This window comes from Puma concolor, chromosome C1, assembly GCF_028749965.1.
Source record: "Puma concolor isolate L17-30 chromosome C1, mPumCon1.1.hap2, whole genome shotgun sequence".
In the NCBI taxonomy this organism is placed as follows: domain Eukaryota; kingdom Metazoa; phylum Chordata; class Mammalia; order Carnivora; family Felidae; genus Puma; species Puma concolor.
Window position 1 is genome coordinate 72,459,614 of NC_141674.1, and position 22,893 is coordinate 72,482,506.

At 46.6% G+C, this 22,893-nt stretch overlaps 3 protein-coding genes across 7 annotated transcripts in view; 1 reads left to right on the plus strand and 2 right to left on the minus strand.

Moving 5' to 3' along the window:
* LOC112871726 (uncharacterized) overlaps nt 1-5,457 on the minus strand; it is an 86,488-nt gene extending 81,031 nt beyond the window's left edge. The window contains exons 1-2 of one of the 5 annotated variants that reach the window (XR_015254833.1): nt 3,287-5,350; nt 1,155-3,159 (exon numbers count right to left, since the gene is read on the minus strand). Coding sequence is in view for 2 of the 5 variants with exons in the window: in XM_086717441.1 (XP_086573567.1) it covers nt 3,001-3,159; nt 3,287-3,548 (421 nt within the window). In the remaining 3 variants the exon portion in view is untranslated. Of the gene's footprint in view, nt 1-1,154; nt 3,160-3,286 lie in introns of all 5 variants that reach the window. The other 4 variants (XR_015254834.1, XR_015254835.1, XM_086717441.1 and 1 more) reach the window with 4 other exon arrangements.
* A 191-nt stretch (nt 5,458-5,648) lies between these two features.
* On the plus strand, nt 5,649-8,614 carry CCN1 (cellular communication network factor 1). The gene is made up of 5 exons (XM_025935293.2): nt 5,649-5,976; nt 6,277-6,490; nt 6,841-7,197; nt 7,329-7,540; nt 7,654-8,614. Exons 1-5 carry the CDS (start codon nt 5,914-5,916, stop codon nt 7,954-7,956), a joined length of 1,149 nt encoding a protein of 382 aa, XP_025791078.1. The 5' UTR covers nt 5,649-5,913; the 3' UTR covers nt 7,957-8,614.
* Nucleotides 8,615-10,659: 2,045 nt separating this feature from the next.
* Nucleotides 10,660-22,893, minus strand: part of ZNHIT6 (zinc finger HIT-type containing 6) — a 111,518-nt gene continuing 99,284 nt past the window's right edge. The window contains exon 10 of the mRNA XM_086717443.1: nt 10,660-16,463. Within this exon, the coding sequence (XP_086573569.1) occupies nt 16,447-16,463 (17 nt within the window). The 3' untranslated portion in view covers nt 10,660-16,446. The remainder of the gene's footprint in view (nt 16,464-22,893) is intronic.

A 22,893-nucleotide genomic window follows, 5' to 3' on the forward strand; every position in this document is an offset into this window, starting at 1 on the left:
AAGTATCAGCTACCACAAATCCCTGAAACATCATTTTTTACCTGGCTGATCCCTGTGAGCCCTTTAGTGCACATACCCTGAGCCAGGGCAACCCCATTATTTTATAGATGCTGAAACCAAGGCAAAGCCTCACATGGCTCCTGATGGCCAGAGTCCCAGTGTTATAACAGGTAAGGCCATTTGTAGAAGGTCCCAGCAGACCTGCTGCCAGTTCCCCAAAGGAATCCTGTAGTCCAGACACACTAGGTGTACCATCGTCATGCATGGTCAAGACCCTGTTCCCTCTGTCTCAAATGTCCTTCAGATTCTTGCTCATCTTGTGCTCGCTTCGGCAGCACTTATACAGATTCTTGCTCATCCTTTCAGACTCCAAGTATTTCCACCCTCACTCCCCATGCAGAGACGTGTCCACACACTACTTTGTACCTACTTCAGCAACAGACTGCAGAATCCTCCAGGGGAACATCAATGTTAAAGTGTTCTTTTTGCTGTCACTAATTCCTACCACAGTGCCATGACACATCATGAGCTCTGAATAAATCCAGGGTTCAATGGGAATAAACAATTTGTCCTCAGATATATAGATAAATATACTCATGATGTATAATGCAAAAAACAGGTTCATAGCATATTCAGCCCATAAGGAACACTCAGACTGATGAACAATCAAGTAAGTGACCTTGAAAACTTTATCTCTGTGACAAATGCAATTTCTACTAGCTAAAGCCTTGTTCCAGATGTTGAGACTCCTTGATCAATGTGGCTTGTGAGATATCAGAACCCCAAAGGTCCTAGATGTTTTTCCCACCAGCCTGCCAAGGTGCTTAAAAGCGTACTACATGAACGTATGTGCATTAAGGCTTTTCCCATTAAAATGCAACCCCCCTTCCCCTCTCCTCCTCAGAGGTTACCATAGCTTCAGTTAATTCATCAACTATTTTTCTATCCGATGCATTTATCCTGGAATATCTGGGTAAGTTGTGATAGAGTTAAATAAAGGTAAAGTTCTAGGAAAGGGGACAGGCCTGAATGCCTGAAGGAAGTGATGGGGAACAGGCAGTATGCACAATGTTCAAGTACAAGGCTTGTTGGAACCAGGACGCCTGGGTCCAGTTCTGCTACCTCCCAGGTGAGTGTCTTGGTGAGTCACTTACCTTCTGTGCCTCCATTTCTTTAGAGAGAAAATGGTGTTAACAAGAAGATCTGCTTCAATGGGGCACTGGTGAGTTAAATGAGTCAACATACAGGAGTCATTCAGAACGGTGCCTGACTTAGAGTGGTACTGTTTGCTTCTGCCATTACTAGGAGAGAATGGCAAGAGATTTAGCTCTGAAAGGGGTTGCTCCCGTTCTACCACCTACTGGTTTCCTTTCCCAATTTATACTGACGAAGGGTACAAGGTCTAGAAAGGATGGACAGCTTACCGAAGGCTGCAGGCTAGTGGACAGCAGAGCCAGGACTTCCCCTCCAGGGATCCGCCCCCACCCCACCCCCAACCCCCCCCGCCTAGGAATTTACTGACGAGGAAGAGAGGAATGGGCTGTGGAAGACCCAAAGAAACCGAGAGGCGAGCTCTAGCTACTCTCCTTTCTAGAGATAATAGGACCCAGGCCTTTGGGACTTCTCTCCAGAGTCGATTCCACGTCTCTGCTCTCGGGTGGGCTCGAAGCCTGAGCAAACGCCACCCTCTGACACACACGCCCACACCCCCGCGCCTGGGCGTACCCTCTAAGTCTGGCACAACGCAGCAACTCGCTGCCCCGCTGGGAGGAAGAGTCAACAGTGGGGTGGACGGGAAAAGTGACATAATCCGGCCGCGGCGCCCTTTGCGCCAGCCTCCCACGCAGCGCGGGCTGGGCCTCGGCCCTCGCCGGGGTGCGGGCTGGGGCTGGGCCTGAGCCGCGGCGGTCTCCCGCGCGCGCTCGATCCTGCGCCCGCCGCGCCTGAGGCCCCGCGGCCGGAGGCCCAGGCACTCAGCAGCAGCGCGGCGGCCGCGCAGTCGCCGGACCCGCTCCTAGTGCCGCCGCCGCCCCCCGGAGCTGGATGACGGAGTCCTGAAAGACTTTCACCAAATATGGGCCGGGGCTGGAAACGTCCTGCGGCGGCGCGCGCCGGAAACCTCGAGTCCTGCCCACCGCGGCGACTCAGGGCGCGCGGGCCGGGCAGCCGGCAGGGGGCGGCGGGCAGCGAGCGGCCTGGTGCGCGGACCGCCCCAGCCCGGGTCCCCCAGCCGCGTGGACCCCGCACCCGGTCTCCGCAGCGGTCCCCCGGGGCAGCCGAGGCCCTCCCCGCGCGCCAGTCCAGTTCCCGCGGTCAGCCGGATCACCTGTGGCGCTCCCTGCCATCACTCCCCAGGGTGGGGGTGGGGGAACGCGGCGGGGTGGAAGGGATGGCCCGGCGGCGCCACCTTAAAGCCGGCCTTTCGTCGTCACCACAAATTGTCCTGTTCAGTCAAGTGGCTGTAACAGGTGTAAGTTGTGAGCCTGGGTGTGCGGGCGAGAGCACCTGACTACGAGGGCAAACGCACGCACATGCACTCCTAACCGTCCAAGGCTGTGGTTCTCAGGACCACCAGCCGCAGCATCACCTGCGTACTTGTTAGAAATGTAGCTAATAAGAAATTCTGGGGTAGGGCCCAACAATCAGTCTTTTAATCAGTCCACCAGGTGATTCTGAGACACGCCAAAGTTTGAGAACTACTGGTCTAGGGCTAGGAAACCGGAGTCGTCAGTTTTAGGGTGATTCTTATTCTCAGTTGCCGCCAGACAGTGAGCCCTTCTTTTGGTGACCTAAAATTCCCTGGCAGCAGCGAGTGAGAGATGTCCCCATCACTCAGCTCAAACCTGGGAGCTGCTGAAGGCAACAAGCAGCTCCTTCTCTGTGCCTTGCAGCACAAGGAAACAAGGCGGCCCGTTATTCCATCATGGGGCGCGCATGCAGGGAGGGAGTGAGGAAAAAGAGCAAAAGAAACATGCAGAATTAGCATCCGAAGACACTTACCCATAAACATTTGCACATTTTCCTCTAATCTGTCAACGTGAACTGATCTGCAGCCCTGAGCGAAGAAGGCGAGAAGGCGACGGGACGTCTGGGGTTTCTGGACCGTCCTGAAGCCAGACGTGAGGAGCTGCTGTTCCTCTGGTCCGATGCCGTCGTTTACTAGCAGGCGCACCAGGACGCAGTATATGGAAAGGCTGTGCACATAGGTTGCTCCAGTCTCTCCCTCTCCCCCACCTCCTGGCCCGGTTTGCTCCAGCTCCCCCCCCACCCCCCCACCCCAACATACTCGCAGCTTTAAATGGGCGGCTGATGGTAAGGTTCTCTAAGTTTCTCCTCCAGGGCAAACTCATCCTCCAAGATTCCCCAACTGAAGCCCAGACACAAACCCACACACCCTTGTTAGAAAACTTTAATCTGATTTTTAAAGGAATCTCTGGAATGGCCTGTGTTTCAAAGCTGTGCGGCAGACTGAATCTCTTTGCATATCTCCCGTCCCCCTCAATAAAGGAGCAAGCAAGGTATATACACTGGCCAGTTGGATCATCCATTGTAATTTTATTTTAAATCATGATAGACAGATTGCGTGAAAAACAAGGAATTCCAAAGAATTTCCTGCTCTGGGAACAGAAGTTAAGTCTATATTTAACAACATTTGAAGCTGTCAAGAATGCTTTGTGGTTGGATAACAGAGGCAGAAAAATGTTAAAAACGCAGGCTACTGCTATACCCAAATATGGAAATATTGTTACGTCTGGTGTCTGATTCACCATCTGGAAATACTTACAACCATGAAGTCAAATAGAAAAGACTCCACAACAGAAGCCAGGAACACTCCTCTCCATTCTCTCCCCACGACCTCCTCCCACCCTGTACTGCGCCTACTCACCCCCATCCCCAGTCACTTCATTAAGAGGGAAACGATAATGAAGCTTTAAGGCAGGAAAAAAAACGTTTTCTAAGTGGTAATGGATGGACTGTCTTGAGTACCAAGTAGGGCCCAGATTTTCCTATTTATTTGCACAACACCTGACAAGTCCTGAAAAGTAAGCCACGCACCCCAAACCCTCCAACAAAGCCTTAGAGATCCTACTCCCACAAGCCAAAGCCTCTTAGACTTATGAAAGGGCACTTTTGAATGAATGAAACTTAACTCTTTCCTGCGCAGTTCTCTTTATTGGATAATGTTTTCATTACAATAGCTTCTCATTGTACTTATCAGAGTAATTCACAGAAAAGTTGGCACTGAGGGACTTCTTAAGCAAGACTGCTAAATTGTGAAGAACAGCCCTAACACATTAGAAAGGACGAAAAGTTCTAGAGCACATATAAAAGACTGGCATAATTACTTTGTGTTTTTATTAAAATTGCACAAGAATGTAGTTTTTGAAACTTTGAGGGAGAATTTATCAGTAACACTAATGATACTGATAGTGTTAAAGCAAACAGTGTGGGGGGTCTTCTACGGCATGTGTTGCAGGTAAAACAGGATCTTAAATTCTGCTAACAGTTTTATTACAGAACAGTATATCCGAAAATCTCGTATTCCTCGGTACTTGGCTAGAAAAGCATTGCAATCCATTTGAAATGGGAGGCTTCTAAGTGGTCCCAAGGAAAAGTGTTAAAAACCCCACGAAACTTTTAGCTTTAGACCCACTGGGCCCAATGGTGCTGGAATCTGGCTTGGCATTGCAGTATATACAGGTGATGATCTCAGGACAAATTACTGCAAGGTGGTCCCCTCTGCTTTTGGCTGGCTGCTTAGTTAGCAACGCCTCCCGACCGGGGAGGGAGGGAGGCTGGAAGGGCTTACCCTGTCTCCCGCATCCGTGAGGAAGTAGAAGTCAGCCTCCCGGAGAACTCCCTGCGTTTGTTTCCTCTCGGACTTCCAACCCAGGCAGTGGGCTGGAACTAAAGTGGGAACCTCCAAAAACAAACAAGTACGACATACCAAAAAAGGGAGGGGGGGCGGAAGGGGGAAGACCTCTGCCTGGGAATCTGCCAGACGGTGGGGGAAGCTGATTCCCCCCCCCCCCCCATTCATAAATGCCACTGCGGGTATTAATTTGCAATACACTTAACTTGGCTAATAAACACCATACCAAAGCTGGGACTTGATTCGAGCATGCCTCTATGAAATCCACAAATAGACTCCTGGCTCACAGACACACTCCCCCTCCCCGTTCGCCTCTCCATAGATAACTTGACTCTCACCTTCTTTGTAAACAAGCAAACAGCTCGCTGCCTTCCCGGGTGAGGGCTTCCAAGGCTGCCCGGTCAACTCGGCATCACCAAACAAAACCACTTTTGTTCCTCCCTCCCAGGTCCTCCCACCCTCCCAGTCCAGGCAAAGTTTTGAACTCGCCCCCCCTTGCCCCTTCCACCACCATCACCACCATCACGCCAGAAAGAGCCCTCCCAATCGAAGTCATTATTTAAAGTGGAAAAAACGGTAGATTGTTTTCTAGACGGGTCCAGGACAAAAAAAAAAAAAAAAAAAAAAAAAAAGGTGCAACGGAGCCAGGGGAGGCGCTTGGCAGCAGCCCGCGCCAACCAGCATTCCTGAGATGTTTGAGAATTCTGGAACGCGCAGACAGAGCCGACGTCACTGCAACACGCGGCGCCGCGGCCGGCCCGTATAAAAGGCGGGCTCTGGACGCTTGGGCAGACCGCGAGCGAGAGCGCCCCCGAGCAGCACCCGCGCCCTTCGCGCCTCCTCGGGAAGGACCTCAAGAGAAGGACGCTTGCAGCCCGCTCGCCGCCCCAGCCCTCGCCCTCCTGCCACCGGGCCCGCCACCCCGCCGCACGGACCGGAGCCTGTCCCGTCTCCCGGATCTACGCACCAGACCTCGACTGCTGCGCACCCGTGTATCGGCGTCTTTGCTTCCGCGCTCGTCCGGACTCCTGCGCGCCACAATGAGCTCCCGCACCGCCAGGACGCTCGCCTTCGCCGTCACCCTTCTCCACTTGGCCAGGCTGGTGAGTTCTTTTGCCTCCGCGCCCCCATCCGCTCTTCCAGGCCCTTCCCCTTTCCCCAGATTGCTCCCCGCAGAGAAAACTAAACTAAAAAGTTCGGGGGCGTTTCGGGTTAGCTCTTTCTTCAACCCCCCCCTGGAGACGCGTCGGGGGCCCTGCTGGCAGCCGCAGCCGCCAAGGGTGGCCGGGTTGGACGGATCAGAGACCCCCTGCAGACAGGGTCGGAGGAACCCTCCCTTCTCTGGGCTCGTCTGCTAACCGCGCCGAGTCTCACGCGTGCCTTGTCCCCCCACCCCCCTCCAGGCGCTCTCCACCTGCCCTGCCGCCTGCCACTGCCCCCAGGAGGCGCCCAAGTGCGCCCCGGGAGTCGGGCTGGTCCGGGACGGCTGCGGCTGCTGTAAGGTCTGCGCCAAGCAGCTCAACGAGGACTGCAGCAAAATGCAGCCCTGCGACCACACCAAGGGGCTGGAATGCAATTTCGGCGCCAGTTCCACCGCTCCGAAGGGGATCTGCAGAGGTAAGATGCTTGTGGTTTGGCCCCTTTAAAAAAAATAATAGTCCCCGTAGTCCAGAAGTTTAGTAATTTTGAGACCATGTATGGTGATGCTTTGTTGTTGGTAGCTTGGCAGAAAGGCACATGATTTCAGCAGTCTGGAATGCAATTCAGTGTGTCTGGGCCCAACGAAAAGCGCATACGGAAAAGTGATTCCTGACTAACTTATTGTTCTGGTCTGGAGTCCCCGAGGAATTGTAGGGAACTTTACCATAAATTGAATTTAACAGCAGAAAATATGTATGAGTTTCAGGCCGTGGTTGGGAATCTTAACTTTATCCTCTTTTCCCTTTCTCTTTCGGTGCTCTTTGCAGCTCAATCAGAGGGCAGACCCTGTGAATATAACTCCAGAATCTACCAGAATGGGGAAAGTTTCCAGCCCAACTGTAAACATCAGTGCACATGTATCGACGGCGCTGTGGGCTGCATTCCTCTGTGTCCCCAAGAACTCTCTCTCCCCAACTTGGGCTGTCCCAACCCCCGGCTAGTCAAAGTTACCGGGCAGTGCTGTGAGGAGTGGGTCTGTGACGAGGATGGTGCCAAGGACCCCGCAGACGACCGGGATGGCCTCCTGGGCAAGGGGCTGGCATTTGATGCCTCGGAGGTGGAGTTAACCAGGAACAATGAATTAATTGCGGTTGGAAAAGGCGGCTCCCTGAAGCGGCTCCCAGGTAAGTTGAGACTGAGCCTGAAAGACCTTGTACTGAAATACATTCCTAGTTTGAAGCTTTGTAGAAACGACTCCTTGAGTCTGTTGGTGTCATTATGCCTCTGAGAAATTTTCCCTCTTGTTTGTCTCTAGCGTTTGGAATGGAACCTCGAATCCTATACAACCCTTCTTTACATGGCCAGAAATGTATCGTTCAAACAACTTCATGGTCCCAGTGCTCCAAGACCTGTGGAACTGGTATCTCCACACGAGTTACCAATGACAACCTTGAATGCCGCCTGGTGAAGGAAACCCGGATTTGTGAAGTGCGGCCTTGTGGACAGCAGATGTACAGCAGCCTGAAAGTAAGTTCCGCTGGTGCTTGTTGGAGACTGTTGCCTGGCAGCTGGGCGAGATGTGAACCTCTCTTCCGAGACAAACACTGTTCCTAACTCTCCTTCTTTCCTCTTTCTTACAGAAGGGCAAGAAATGCAGCAAGACCAAGAAATCCCCCGAACCAGTCAAGTTTACTTATGCTGGATGTTCGAGTGTGAAGAAATACCGGCCCAAGTATTGCGGCTCGTGCGTGGACGGCCGCTGCTGCACGCCCCAGCAGACCAGGACTGTGAAGATGCGCTTCCGTTGCGAAGATGGGGAGACGTTTTCCAAGAACGTCATGATGATCCAGTCCTGCAAGTGCAACTACAACTGCCCGCATGCCAACGAGGCGGTGTTTCCCTTCTACAGGCTGTTCAATGACATTCACAAATTTAGGGACTAAATGCCACCTGGGTTTCCAGCGCGAGGGTGAACAAACGAGGGGGGAGAAGAGTGCCAGAATCACAGAGATATGGGTGGGGGCGGTGGGGGTGAGGGACTCATTGTAGAAGGGATGCATTGCTCATTCTTGAGTAGTATTAAGGTATTTTGAAACTGCCAGGTGTGCTGGTGCAGATGGACGGACACTAACGCAGCCACGATGGGAGAATACTTCGCTTCATAATATTGGAGCCCACGTTACTGCTTCATTTTGGAGCTTGTGCTGTTGATGACGTTCTGTTTTCTGTTTGTAAATTATTTGGTAAGCATATTTTTCTCTAGGCTTTTTTTCCTTTTGGTTCTACAATTGTTAAAAAAAAAAAAAAGATTAGTTGATCAGTTAAAGCCTTCATCTTTTGAAAGAAGTAAATGGGAGGGGGTGCCATCCCTTCCTGAAGGGGACACTCTGTGAGTGACCGTGAGAGGCAGCTATCTGCACTCTAAACTGCAAACAGAAATCAGGTGTTTTAAGACTGAATGTTTTTATTTATCGAAATGTAGCTTTTGGGGAGGGAAGGGAAATGTAATACTGGAATAATTTGTAAATGATTTTAATTTTATATTCAGTGAAAAGAATTTATTTATGGAATTAATCATTTAATAAAGAAATATTTACCTAATATCTGAGTGTGTGGCATTCGATATTTTCAGAGACTATCCAAAGTCATTGGCAAAAGCTTAGCGTATTATGCATTCTTTCAGTTATTCAACCAGGACTACTTGAGTGTCTACTTTGTGCCAGGAACTGTTCTCGGAGCTTGGGATAAGGGCAGGGAACTAACCTACAAAAGTAAGACAATGTCTGCTTTTATCTTCAGTTGAGAAAAATCTCTGCATGTAAAGTAATCTGTTTTTAAAACATGTTGAACACTTAGGCATCCTAGGAAGCACAAGGAATCTGAAGCTAAATTTGTGATTTAAATAGTAATGCTTTATGGGGTGCCTGGGTGGCTCAGTTGGATAAGCATCGGACTTGGGCTCAGGTCATGATCTCATGGTTCCTGGGTTTGAGCCCCGCGTTGGGCTCTGTGCTGGCAGCTCAGAGCCTGGATCCTGCTTCTGATTCTGTGTATCCCTCTCTGTCTTTCTGTCCCTCTCCCGCTCATACTCTGTCTCTCTCTCTCAAAAATAAATAAACTTTAAAAAAATTAAAAAAAAAATAATAATGCTTTATTTTCATAAGAATTCAAAGCCTAAGGGTCTCCATCACTCCATCATTGTAAGGTGGGTATAGTAGGGTCGTTTATCATTTTTAATTACTAGGTTATTATGCTTGTCACCTTGGAAGAAGAGAGAGGAACTTGAATGAAACAGTCCATAACCCAGGCTGCCCATATCTAAATTCATGGGCAAGATTAAGTCTGGTTGGATAATGTGTTATAGAAGGTCACTTGTTTATAACTTTATATTTTCCCAATATTGTTCTGAAAGCATAGGAGAGCTACCGAAAGATCGATCCACCCTTAGTTGGGAGCAGAAAAAAAGTCTTGGAGTCTATAGGAGTCAGTTTGTTTTCACTGAATGAGCTTGAAGCAATGACTTGTGTTAATCCTAATAAGCCAATGATTAGGTAAACATGCTGTTAAATGCAAAGGAATGCAAGGAATTTCAAGTACTTTTCCAATAGCGTGAGGACCGAGCTACCCCATCCCCCCTTTCCTTTTTATAATATACGTTATGCTGCTGGAGGAGGGAGCAGTTAGATAGAGTTGGCTATCCAGAAGGTCAAAGGCTAGATGCAGAGCATTCCTAAAAGAAAAGGACCTCAATCTTAGGTCTAGGAGAGGTTGAGAAGGCTGCGTCAATGTTTGTGAAAATGCTGGTAGCCTGTTTTAGAAGAATCTACCTCTTTAGAAAGCACTGACAATAAACCTTTTATAGAGAAGTTTTCCTTTCATTGACGCTCTTGGCTTCTGTTCAAATCCATAGTGAAATATTTCAGTCTGCACTTGGTTAAGAAAGTACTTGAATTTTTAGGTATCGAGAAAGTGCTTTAAAAGAGAAGGGGACAGCTCTTGGGATCCTGTAAAAAGTGATTTTTCAAAACAGTTTAATGTCAATGCCTTAATGAAGACCTACAGGAAAGCACTGCCTAAGAATCTATTTAAAAGCCTTACTGAAATGCATAAAGGTTCATAGAAATGTGACGGTAAAATGTATGGGCAAAGGCTCTTCTGATTTTGGCAATGTCTTGCCTGAAATATTACAACTTGTGCCTACCCAGTTGTCTGTTTCTTGCCCGCGGCATTGAAATTTTAAGGTATTTGGGAACTTAAACACCACCTGTGCCTTCTCCGATGCAGTTAAACTTAGTGCAATGTAACACGCGAAACAATAAAAGTGTGAGGTTTTTGTGGTGCAATCTTGTTGAGCAGACATCCAAATTCACGGGAAAGATTTTCACATTCCCAGGCACCAATCCTGAGGTCTTTTCCTCCAACACTAAAGCCCAGCAAATTGCTTCTTACATAGAGATCAAGGAGCAATATTTTATAGATCCTTTAAGAGCGTAAGGATGTAATAGGTATACAAATAAGCTCAAATGTGAAACAAAACCAGACATGGGAAAATACTGGATCTCTGGGTCCTTAACCTTATTGTAGTAAATACAATAAGAGTGATGCATAAAGTGGTAATTAGTGCTCAATTAGTGAAGACAAATAGGTACAAATTATGTCCATTTTATTTGGCTATAAAAAAAGTAAAGAAATTCAAAGTAGGTGAGAATAAAATTATGCAAATTAGAACATGGAACCTTTATCTACGTGCAGTGTGGAGCTCTGCCTACTTCAAGTACTGAGAAAACAAAATCCAACACCAGGCATTTGCACATATGAAATAGAAGTTACATATATAAACATGCATCATAATATACATGTGCCCCTCCACATACAGTAAAGATTTGTGTTCTTCTTACTTTCCAATCCAAAAGACCCTGGTGGTCTTGAGCTGTTTTTTTTTTTTTTTTCTTTTTTAATAGAGATGTAAGAACTGAGAGTCATAGGGTGACCTCAGAATCTCAGGAATTCAGTGAATTTTAAGAAATAGTCTATGGGACATTTAGCACCGTAAGTGGTCTCACTGTGATGATTTTCACTTAAACACATGTGTTATCCACTCCACAAAGAGATGCCACAGAGTCAAAATTAGCAAAGTATATTTTAGAGTTATTTTTCCAGTAGAGAGACTAGATTTGCTTCGTACACTGTCGTTTCTCCTGCCCTCTGGATCCTATTTGTAAGTCAGTGGAGCCACAGCAGGGGTCCAGTAGGACCACAGGACACAACAAAGCTGTGTTCTGAGCAGGGTGGCAGGTGATGCAGGGGAAAGAATCCCAGACTGGAACTGGGAGTCTTTTAGCACCAGCTCTGCCATTAATTAACTAGGTGATTCTGGGCAAGTGTCTGGATGGATCTCTCCTGTTTTAAAATGGAACCATAGCTTCCAGCTGTTTTTTTTCCACCATAAATATTCTTTTTCATATGCTCTCTTTGGTGCACTGACTTCCGTACCTTAAAAACTTCATCTCCTCAAGCAAACTGAATGTATGAAGTGAAAGCTACTTGGGTCTTTCTGTAGGCAAATGCACAATGCACTCATCTCCAGGAAGCCTTTGAAAACCGTAATGTTATTTGACCCTTCTTCGTCTCTGAAGTACTCATGGTTATAGGATGTGGCAATCCCTGGATCTCAGCCTATAGGTCCATGCTTTCATCTTCCTGCATAGCCCGATATCTGGGCCTCATTAAATCCCTGCCCTAAATAACTCATTCTTCAAAACAAGGCGCATTGTGAAGCATGACAATGATGTATGTGTCCTATGGATAGAACGAATTTATTTGTAACTTAGCTTTATTGGTGGTGGGCAACGCTTATCCACGTAATCTTATAAAGTGCAATTCAATTAAGCAAGTACCCAGACGCATTTGTTAGTGCTTTACGACGCTCAGATATTCTGCTCACATATTCGGAATCCACCCCTTTCACATGCCCAGTGCAAACATCCAAAGCTAAGGCATCATCATCTCTTCCCTGAATTACTTAAGTGGCTTCACTTGTGACATACTGTATTCCCTAAAGGTGGCTGCAGTAATATCTTCCACCCCACATAATTAATCTTTGTCGCTTCTGCAATGTGACCTTACTGCATGGATGGGGTTTATTCTACCCTCTTGGATCTGGTTGGGCTCTTTGCTTTAACCAATGAATATCCAGGAAGCAATGTACTGTGGTGCTAGTTCCAACTGTGGCGATGACTAGAAGCTCTTACTTCATTTCTCTTAGAAATGAGCTTCCATGAAAGAAGCACAATGACCCTGAGACCAGCAGGCTGTGAGAAGCCCATACCACACTGACAGGCCCTAGAGGATAAGAAGACATGAGGAGAAAGAGAAAGGTCAGGGAGAATCTTCATGTGCACGAAGAAACCACCTTGGAAGTAGATCGTCCAGCTCCAGTTGCTGATGTCTTGTGAATCAGAGATAAAATAGCTGTTTGAGTCCTTCCCAGATTTCCTGACCCATAAAATAGTGAGCAGACTAACCGGTTATTTTAAGGCCCTAAGTTTTGGGTGTTGTTTGTTGGATAGCATACATAACCCAAACATCATTGGTTTCCTGCAAAGATTCATTTTCCTTATGGGAACCAGAGTGATTCTTCAAAAATGTGAATCAGAACACGTCAACCCTTGGCTTAAAAGCTCTATGGCTGCCCATTACTCTTGGAATAACACTCAACTCCCTCCTTACTAAGTACACAGGCCCTAGACCCTCCCTATTTCTTCCTACTCGCCCTTGCCACAATCCCACTTGCCTTTTCCTCTTTGAACTAAGCCACATCAGTGCCTCTTCAGGGCCTCTGCACTAGCTGTTCCTCTGTCTCAAATGCCCCTCTTGCCTCAATGTCCCTTAATCTACACTTCTTTTTGTCATGCAGGTCTCAGCATAAATGTTACCTTCTCAGTGACCTTCCCTTGCCACCCAGTCTAAAGTAGTTCATTACATCAAGCAGTTTTATTTTCACCACGGCCCTTAGGCCTACCAGATATTATTTATTTACTATGTCTCCCCCTTCCAGAATAGCCTCTATGAGATGAGAGATTTTTGGCTTTTTCACCACTACAAAAGCATCACTTGATACTGTGCCTGGCATAAAGCAGATGTTCATTAATTTAGATTAATGCTGTCTTAAAACTGCATTATGTAGAAGGCACCCCTCCCTTAGCACAATGTCTTCTTCCTACCTCCCCTTGGGCTATCCCCTAGGTTGTTCCTCATTCATCCGTCCTTCTATTCATACATCCAGTCAATAGACACTTACCTGGCACCACTATATTCCATGTACAGTGCTATGGACTAGTTGATGAAGAAGCCTGGTTTCTTCACTTTGGGGACATACATGTAAGCAAAGATGAGTTAAGGTTAGGTTCAGCTGCAAATAAAATGCTAAATAAAAAATGGCTTAAATAACACAAAGGTTTATTCCTCTGTCATGTGAAAAATCCAGGTAGGCTGTACAGGGCTGATGTGATGCCCTAAGTTTTCGGGGACCAAAGCTTCTGCTATCTTGTTCACCATGTGTGGCCTCCGTTCCCCAATTCACCTCACCTAGCTGCAAGGAAGGCTAGGAAGTGTAGTTCCTATCCTGGGTTGCCACGTCTCCAGCTAAAAATCAGAGATCCTATTACTACAGAGGGGAGAACTAGTAGTCTATACCATATAGCACAAAATACATTATAAGAAGTAGAATAGGGCACAGAGGATGGTTGAGGGGAAAGCTACCAACTCTCTGAAGCTGGGATGAGAGAGGTTTCTTGGAGGAGTGGTCATCTCAGTAGTTTTTTCAAAGATACATAGGTCAGAAACTATTCAAAGGCCTTGGTGCTTGAGTTGGAAATTTCTGAAATAACCAGTGATACCTTTCTCATCTCAGCCATTAAGAGAAGTCAAAGACACCCACACTACCTGGGTTCAGAGTCTTACAGATCATTAGTGTTTGAAACAGCTTATATTCTTACTTTGGGTTCAGACGTATCATGAAGAGGTTATCCATATTAATGTTCTCAGAGAAACAGAACCAATAGGATACATGTATATGTGTGTGCACGCACACACACACACATCAAGAGAAAGAGAGATTTATTTTAAGAAATTGGCTCATGCGATTATGGGGGCTGACAAGTCCAAAATCCTTAGGGGAAGCCAGCAGGCTGGAAACTCAGGTAAAAGTTAAATCCATAGGTCAGGCCAGGCAGGCTGGAAACACGGCAGGGTTTCTATTGTGCAGTCTTGAGGCCAGATTCCTTCTTCTTTGGGAAATCTCAGTGTTTTGTCTTAAGGCTTTCAACTCATTAGATGAGGCCCACCCACATAATGAAGGGTAATCTGCTTTATTCAAAGTCAATCACATCTTTAAAATACCATTACAGCAACATTGAGACTGGTGTTTGACCAAACAAATGGGCATCATAGCCTAGCCAAGACGACACAGAAAATTAGCCATCATAGTACCTGTGTAGTAGAACCTTTTGGGGGCAAGAAGCTCATGTCCACTCTCTAAAATGGAATGAATGGGGTGCCTGGGTGGCTCAGTTGGTTAAGCAGCCGACTTCAGCTCAGGTCATGATCTCACAGTGCGTGAGTTCGAGCCCTGCGTCAGGCTCTGTGCTGACAGTTCGGAGCCTGGAGCCTGCTTCAGATTCTGTGTCTCCCTCTCTCTCTGTTCCTCCCCCACTCGCACTCTGTCTCTCTCTCAAAAATAAATAAAGATTAAAAAATAAATAAATAAAATGGAATGAATTTGAGCAGAGTCAGAAAAGGTAAAAGCTTTGCTAGTTATACCCAAGACGTTCCCAGGCCTGTCGTTGTGCTTATGCATGAGTGGGGAAGGGCTCCAGCATTTATTTGACATCAATCAGATTTGTGGGCTTCTCAGAAACGCTCCTGGTACACTGACCGCAAGGTCCTTCCGGAACTGGCAGGATCTACTTTAGTCAAGATGGCTACAGGGTGGGGGAGTGGAGAGAGAGCCTGATAAGACCTTTAGAGAAAAGCTTTCTGTAAATCTGTCTGGATACAGCAGGACACAATCCATCACTTGCACACACCCCGAGAGAGACAAAGAGCACTCCTTCTTCTGGCCCTTCGTGCAAATCCTCACTGTAGCACTGACACCACTATATTGTGACTCGTTCTTTAACTGCTCCCATGAGATTTTAAGCTCCTTGAAGGGTTTTGGTCAAAGCATGAGTACCAACTAAGAATAAATTGGAAGGAGTATGAGAACTGTGTTCTAACATCTCCAGATCTTCGTGGAGAAGAGAAAGCAAGTTTGTTCTAAATCGCCCCAGGGCAGAATTCCCAAGCTGGTGGCTTGGGCGGGATTGGGCCAATAGACAACGTTTTGTTCAACTGGCACAAGGTTTATAAAAACTGAGCTTTGTTGCCAATATTTGAAAGCTGAGAAGTTTTTTTTAAGAGGTCCGAACTTCTGGCTTCTTTTGAAAAATTCGTAGATCTGCAGCAGTGGACTACATTCTCTACATGGCAGCTTCTGCATGGTGAGAGCAGTGTTACAGCTTCCTCGGAGCGTGTGCTCTGCTGTTCACCAGCACAGACTGAGGAGAAGAGACACGTATGTGTCCGTGTGCGGTTGGGGGAGGTGAAGGGCGGGGAAGAGACGATCTTTAAAAAACACAGGTTCTTTCTTTACTGGCACAACCCAGAATACTCCTTGCAAGTGCTTAGAAAAGTAATGTTTAGCACGGGAACCGTGTTATAAGCACAGGAAAAATAGAGGCCACGTCATTCATTTCAGATGGCCATGGGGCTATAAACATGCCGTCACTTCCCAGCTTCCTTCTACGGTTAACGGTCTGTGTATTTTTGAGTAGAAGTATACCCATTCCACGTAAAATATCATGTCACATTTTCCCACCGACACCGGATGAGTTGATCAGAGATATACCCTGCATCCCGAACCTCTGCTGAATTTAACCAGCCATTTTTGTAGTGACCAAAGAGCCTTCCAAGGGGAATCACAACCCATAGCCAGGATTTTGCTCTAGAATTTTTTTTTTTTTTTAATGACTCAAAGTCCTTCCTTCAAGTGCTGTCACATAAAACTCATTTTTCAGAGACATTCAATAAACTCCAGAGAGACTGAGAACTTACGTCTAAGTAGTTATAGTTAGCTAGCCAGTAGCAGAGTGGAAGATGGACCTCAGAGGATTTATTCTTCAGGCTTATCTCTGACAGGGACATTTGGACACAGGAAAGCACTTGGGTTACAGGGAAGTTGGGGCTGGTTCTTTGGTGTCAACGTGGCTCCTGGGAAGACTTGGGCCAATGGATTTTCTATAGGCGAGTCAGGATCGTCAGCATCCCGCTGCAAGGATGACGCCCTTCTCCGGCAAACAGAGAATGATTCAGCATGTAAAAATTTGGATCTTCTGTTAAGGATATTTACTAGCTAAAAAAAAACAAACAAAAAACAAAAAAAACGTTGCTCATTCATGGAGAGAGTTTAAATTCTGGGCTCATGAGCAAAACTTGAGAGAGGTCCTTCCTATATTCCAAATTAGTTTGTTCTTGGAAAGGAGCCTATGTCTTTAATTGACTTCTTGCATTCAGAATGATACTTAGCTATTTACAGTGTTCTCTTTAATGTCTGGGTTTTTTTTCTTAACAAAAGGAAGGCATACTTATGCAAGAACATTGAAAGAAATACAGACTGTCAAAAACGAAGGTCCCTAGGAAACATTCCCCTTTACACACATGCACGTGCACCCACGCACATGCATACACACATACTTTTAAGTGCATAATGTGTATTATTCACAGATTTGGGGGTGTGACTAACTTGCATTTATTAATATTATTATTATGAACAAAAAAGATTAGACTATATATAGAGCTTTACATTTACTATACCTTGAAAGTCAATTAATGTTGATATATGCAGTTCTCCCAAAATCGCTATAATTGCTTTATAGATTTTCCTTGTATTATTGATATGCCACAATCTATTTATTCATTTATTTATTTAAGTTTATTTATTTTGAGAGAGAGAGAAAGAGAGAGAGAGCGAGCATAAGCAGGGAGGGGCAGAGAAAGGGAGAGAGAGAATCCCAAGCAGGCTCCACGCTGACAGTGTGGAGCCAGACACAGGGCTGGATCCCAAGAACCGTGAGATCATTACCTGAGTGGAAATCAAGAGTCAGATGCTAGGGGGCGCCTGGTTGTCTCTGTAGGTTGTGCAACCGACTTCGGCTCAGGTCATGATCTCATGGTTTGTGGGTTCAAGCCCCGTGTCTGGCTCTGTGCTGACAGCTCAGAGCCTGGAGCCTGCTTTGGATTCTGTGTCTCCGTCTCTCTCTGCCTCTCCCCTGCTGGTGCTGTCTCTCAAAAATAAATAAATGTAAAAAAATTAAAAAAAAAAAAAGAGTCAGATGCTTAACCGACTGAGCCACTCAGGAGCCCCTGGTGTGCCATAATTCATTTTCAAGTTTTCTCTCTCTCATTTGACCAGGAAAGGAAATCCCCTGTTGCCATTCTAACCTGAGGGATTGCATCAGAACTGGCTTCAGCCAACTTGAGTCTCATTCCCTTATCAGTGATAGGTCCTAATTGGTGATCCTCAAGGAGAAATCCTGTGGGGGTAGGGAAAGGTTCTGAGAAAAGGGCCTTTGATAATAAAAAGAGACTGGGAGAGGAAATGCCTTTCGTCTTTCCTGGGCATAACTTGTCTCCAGCCCAGGGAGGAGGCATCACTGACACACTGAAGATGACAAAGCAGAAAGGTGAAAAGCCCCTGAGTCTCTAAAGAGATCACTAAGCTGCTGAATCACCCAGAACTGGGCTCACCTGAAATGCAGACCTCTTGCTTGGTGTGATGATAAACCTCCTACTGTTTAAGCTGGTTCTGTTAAGCCAAATGTTACTTACAGCTAAAAGCATCCTAACTGATGATTTTATACTTGGCCCTCTTTGATGTCTGTAAGTTTTATAAATAATGTAGCAATAACCATTTCCAAAGGAGAAGAAAGTACTTTTAGATGTGAATGAATAAACCAACAAACAAATATTTGGCAGGAATATAACTCAGTTATTAACATTCACTGGGGCGCCTGGGTAGCTCAGTCGGTTAAGCCACCGACTTCGGCTCAGGTCATGATCTCGTGGTCCGCAGGTTTGAGCCCCGCATCGGGCTCTGTGCTGACAGCTCAGAGCCTGGAGCCTGTTTCGAATTCTGTGTCTCCCTCTCTCTCTGACCCTCCCCCGTTCATGCTCTGTCTCTCTCTGTCTCAAAAATAAATAAACGTTAAAAAAAAATTAAAAACAAAAACAAAAACATGCACTTGATTGGCTATGGGTCAGCTAGACATGGGTAACAAAAAGGAAATAATGACACACGGTCCCTGGTCTCAAGGGTAGCACATCTAGCAGAGTTAGTAATATATACAAGTAATTCTAGTGCACTGTAACTGTGCCAGAAACTTAGGAGTATGAGAGTTCAGAGGGTAGTCAGAAAAAGCTTCACAGAGGACACAGTATCTGAACAGAGTTTTGAAGGATGAATAGGAGTCTGTTTGGAATTATGTCCCAAGTTGAAAAATACCGAAGTATTCAAAGCCTATGAATACTATCAGAGTCAGCAAATGTACAGCCTCAGACAAGACCTGAGCACTAAAAGCCATTTTGCATCTTCACTTTTGCACTTGTGGCTGAGAAGAGGAAAAGCAGCCCTCAGTAGGGACCTACAGGAGACCTGTCCTGGTGATGGGGACACGCCTGTCCCTTCCATGGGTGTTACCTTTGGAAATCCCCCACCCGCACAGTAATAAGAGCTGCCAGCCTGCACAGGGTGAGGTAGCACTGACATCACCAGATATGAGCTGGAAATGGTGAAGTGCACCATACCTCCAGGAGACAAAAGTGGTCTGCTTCCCCCACACAATAGCCTTGATATGACAAGATAACCTCAGGCTGACAGGACCTAGCCTGGGCCTGACCCACCGGTGGGTCACCCAAGGCAGCCCCAGTGACTACTTGGACCCGGTGGCAAAGGCAAAAAGCCCAGAGAGAAGCGACCTGGAAAACTTGGTTACTGCCATCTGATGCTCTTGTGTTTGTGCCACAGGTCAGATTCCGGTAGGAGGCCAGTCCCTTAATGGCTTCCGGTTCCTCCTAGAATAATGCTCATCCTTACCACTAGCTGCGCGCAGTCTTCTTGTCCAGGATTTTAAAGGCTGTGGTAATGTGACATGCAAGCAAAAGGCCACAGGGACAGCTCCATGCTGGCTCCATAACCTCATCTATTCCTCCAGACACGAAAGAACTGTCATAATTGCACTCACAATCAAAGTGAATGTCGAGGAAAGGCATTAACTAAACAGCCAGGAGTCCTCACATTCTGTATAGGCAAGTGTGAATAAGTAATCCATGGTCTTTCTGTGCTGCATCAATGGATTAGAGGATTTGGATTTTTTTATTATGTCGATGCATTTGGTCTAAAGCATGCTGGGTATTTGCATATGCACCAAGGGACTTCTTGAACCCACCAGCCCCTCTCTCCACCCCCCCCCCCCATGCAGTCATCTTCCCCGTCATCTGCCTAGAAGCTGTACATTCTCTACAATCTCAGAAGAAACTAGGTCTCTTGGCATGTTGTGGGAACACAGCTATTGAAATAAATGGAACATGGCAAGTGTACAGGGCCAGCAACAGGAGCCACTGCTTTTTTTTTTTTTTTTGGGTGAGGAATGGTGACGCCAAAAAAAGAAAGGGAAGAAATCCCCTGTAACATTAGATAGACTGTAAGAAACTGTTCTGAATTTGGGCCAAAAAATCAAGATTAGCAGTCACACTGAAGTGTTTTTGTATTGCATTTTTGGCCTCAGTAACAGAAATTCATTCATTGACCTATATCTGCACACACACTTATATCTGTCTGTTGCACACACGCACACACAGCCTTGTGGTTTATAATTCCTGTTTGTTATAGGTCAGGTGTAGTGCTGGGTCCCGGAGGGTACAGTTCACTAAGGACTTGCGTCTACGAATCACGGGATCAAGAAGAGTGTCCTCATTCCTCAAGGGCTGCTACTGACACCTGTCTCTGCTACTTTGCTCCTCTGGTTTTCACACGACCTGCATGCAAGGGATTCGGGGCTAGGCTGCTACACACGCCTCACTCCCAGAATGGAGGGAGGGCAAGGCCACTCCAGCCCAGCTTCCCTGGAGAACCATGGAAAAGGGGCATTATTTTAAACTTATGATATACATTCTCTGCAAAGGGAAATCCACGAGGTATACTCACACAGGGGCCCAATTTTATTCTTCAACTATCAAACTCCACTTGGAGTCCTGTGGTATTAAACCATTACTTAGCACTTTCACGTACCCTATATCATCTAAGACAGGGATGACTGCAAGACACAACATCATTTTACATACCTTTAAGAAAAACCCAGCCAATTATGGCCAGCTATGTCATAGTTGCATGCTTGCAGTCAAATGTATCTTGATTACAGAGCTGTTAAAGCGTAAAAATATGTACATTCTAGAATCGATGATACCCAAGGGCTTGTCTAACTAGACTTACTTCTAGTGTAGTGTGTGAGTTCTCAGTGGGCAGGAACACATCTTTCTTCAAGATTTTTTAAATGTTTATTTATTTGAGAGAGAGAGAGAGAGAGTGGGGGCAGGTCAAAGAGAGAAGGGGAGAGAGGATCTGAAGTAGGCTCTGTGCTGACAGCAGAGAGCACGACGCGGGGCTCAAACTCAAGAACTGCAAGATCATGACCTGAGCCAGAGTCAGACGCTTAACTGACTGAGCCACCCACATACCCCAACAGGAACACATCTTATAGTCCTTCTCTACTTTGCTGTGTCTAGCACAGTGTCATGCACATAGAAAGTGCACAATAAACTTGATAATAAATGAATGATGATAATGAATGAATGAATGAATGAATGAATTGACTAGCTGAGACAAATTCTACGTCCCCCTTACAGCATTCAGTCAGCCCACTTGAATAGAGGTAAGAAGGTCCAGATTGGGTCTGCTTCTTCCTATTACACCCAACTTTGGAAACAGTCAGACTCAACGAGCAGACGTGGAGGGGGAGCCTTTAGCACTTACAGCACTTACTCAAGATCCGATCACCTTAAGCCCTGGTCAAGGAGCTGCTGGCCAGACACGCTGTGACGCCAGGCTCCTTGGGGACCTATTTATGTTTCTCCTGAAAACCGGTGTGTAATATCAAACTTCTGAAAATAAAATCACAGTTTAAGTGGACTATGGGAGCTGGCTATTTAGAGAAGCCTGCTGGCAAGTTCTCTCTTGTAAAGTCAATAACCAGCCCAGATTTATCTATTTTATGACTTTGTATTTTTCTGTATCGCGTTCCCGCAGAGCAAGGCACACCCTTATATTGAGTTTCCCCACAGTAGAGTCTTTGTGCTGGGTCAGTAGCTTGAAGCGTTTTTGCTACAACGGGCCTCTTCCCCTTGAGGGTTCCTGGTCTGCTCGGGCGGTCCCAGTTAGACCAATCCCCTCCCCCAGAGGCCAGGGCTTCGCTGCAGTGGATGGAGCAAATGGAAATCACATTTTCCTTTGTTTTGTTTACTTTAGAATGAAGTTACTTTTGACCAGAGAGTGGCATTCCAACTTTAGAGACATGGGCCACAATGATAACACAGGCATGAACCCTGCACAGAACACAGCACATGTGAGCATGCCACATGTGTGCGGAGGGAGAGGAATGGGCTTCATACCTTCGACCTCTGTGTACTAAGCATCTGAGACATTCCAGGTTCTGTTCTACTTCTTTCGGGGAACAAAGAGATGAACAAGACGCAGCCCGTGGCCTCACGGTCTAGTTACAGTAAGCTGTGCTGAAAAACAATGCAGGTGTGAGGCTGCCTCAGCCTCAGAGAGTTGGAGAAGGTTTTACGTGAAGTACAATCTGGAAGTCAGGTCTTGGTAGAAAAGGGGAAGGGAAAAAAAAATAAAAAAAAAAAAACAAAAAAGAAAAGCGGAAGGGAGAAAGGGCAAGCTGAGTAGTGAGAACAGCATGTGCAAAGGCACGGGTGTGCAAGACCGTGGGAACCCAAGAAACTGTCGGTCAGAGGGCACTCTGCAAGTATCTCCTTTTATTCCCATCCAAAGCCGGTGACACTAAGGTGAAAGACATCCCTGGACTGGATCCATAATCGCAAGGCCTCCAGGCAATCCTAAACTTGACTGCCCACATCTCCTGTTTCCCACAGACCTATGAACCTCTAGTCCTGGTGCTGTTGGTGCCACAGGACCCACAGGACCCACCGATGGGAAATCGGACCCACATTCTTGAAAAGATCTTCTCCTCTATAGTTTTGTAGGCTAAACGGTGGGAGAAGCAGGAGAGAGCCAGTTAGGTTCTTCAATGGTGGTTCTGGAACGAGGCTGTACTACCCAGTCAGAAATGCCAGATGGCTTCCTTATACTTGCTTAGTTCTCTTCACTTGCACATCCTCAACTGTCACATGCTTGCGAAATCTGCAGGCTCATATTTGCCTGACCTGCTCCTCTGAGTCTCCCCCCAGGGTGTGATAAATAATCCCCGGAAAACACAAGTTCTCATAATCCCTTCAAAGTGGTGAGAGACATCAGAGGCAGCGGCTATGGGTTTCTGAGGCTTGAATTCTCATATTCCTAATCTCTGGGCACAGTCTCCTGTCATCGCTGGCGGACAATTCTCCCCCTCCTTAATGGTGGGCATGTACCATCTGTTTTACTTAATACTATTCAGTCAGACGAAAAATGACAGAGCTCCAGAGGTGAACTGGGGGACCCTACACTTGGGAGCGACTTGGAGGTTCCTGGCTCCACCTACCCCCAAAACCCTTTCCCCACA

Coding starts and splice junctions, on each gene's coding strand:
- CCN1 (XM_025935293.2), top strand. CDS start 5,914: ATGAGCTCCCGCACCGCCAGGACGCTCGCCTTCGCCGTCACCCTTCTC. Junction 5,977..6,276: donor TTCTCCACTTGGCCAGGCTG/GTGAGTTCTTTT, acceptor ACCCCCCTCCAG/GCGCTCTCCACCTGCCCTGC. Junction 7,541..7,653: donor AGATGTACAGCAGCCTGAAA/GTAAGTTCCGCT, acceptor TCTTTCTTACAG/AAGGGCAAGAAATGCAGCAA.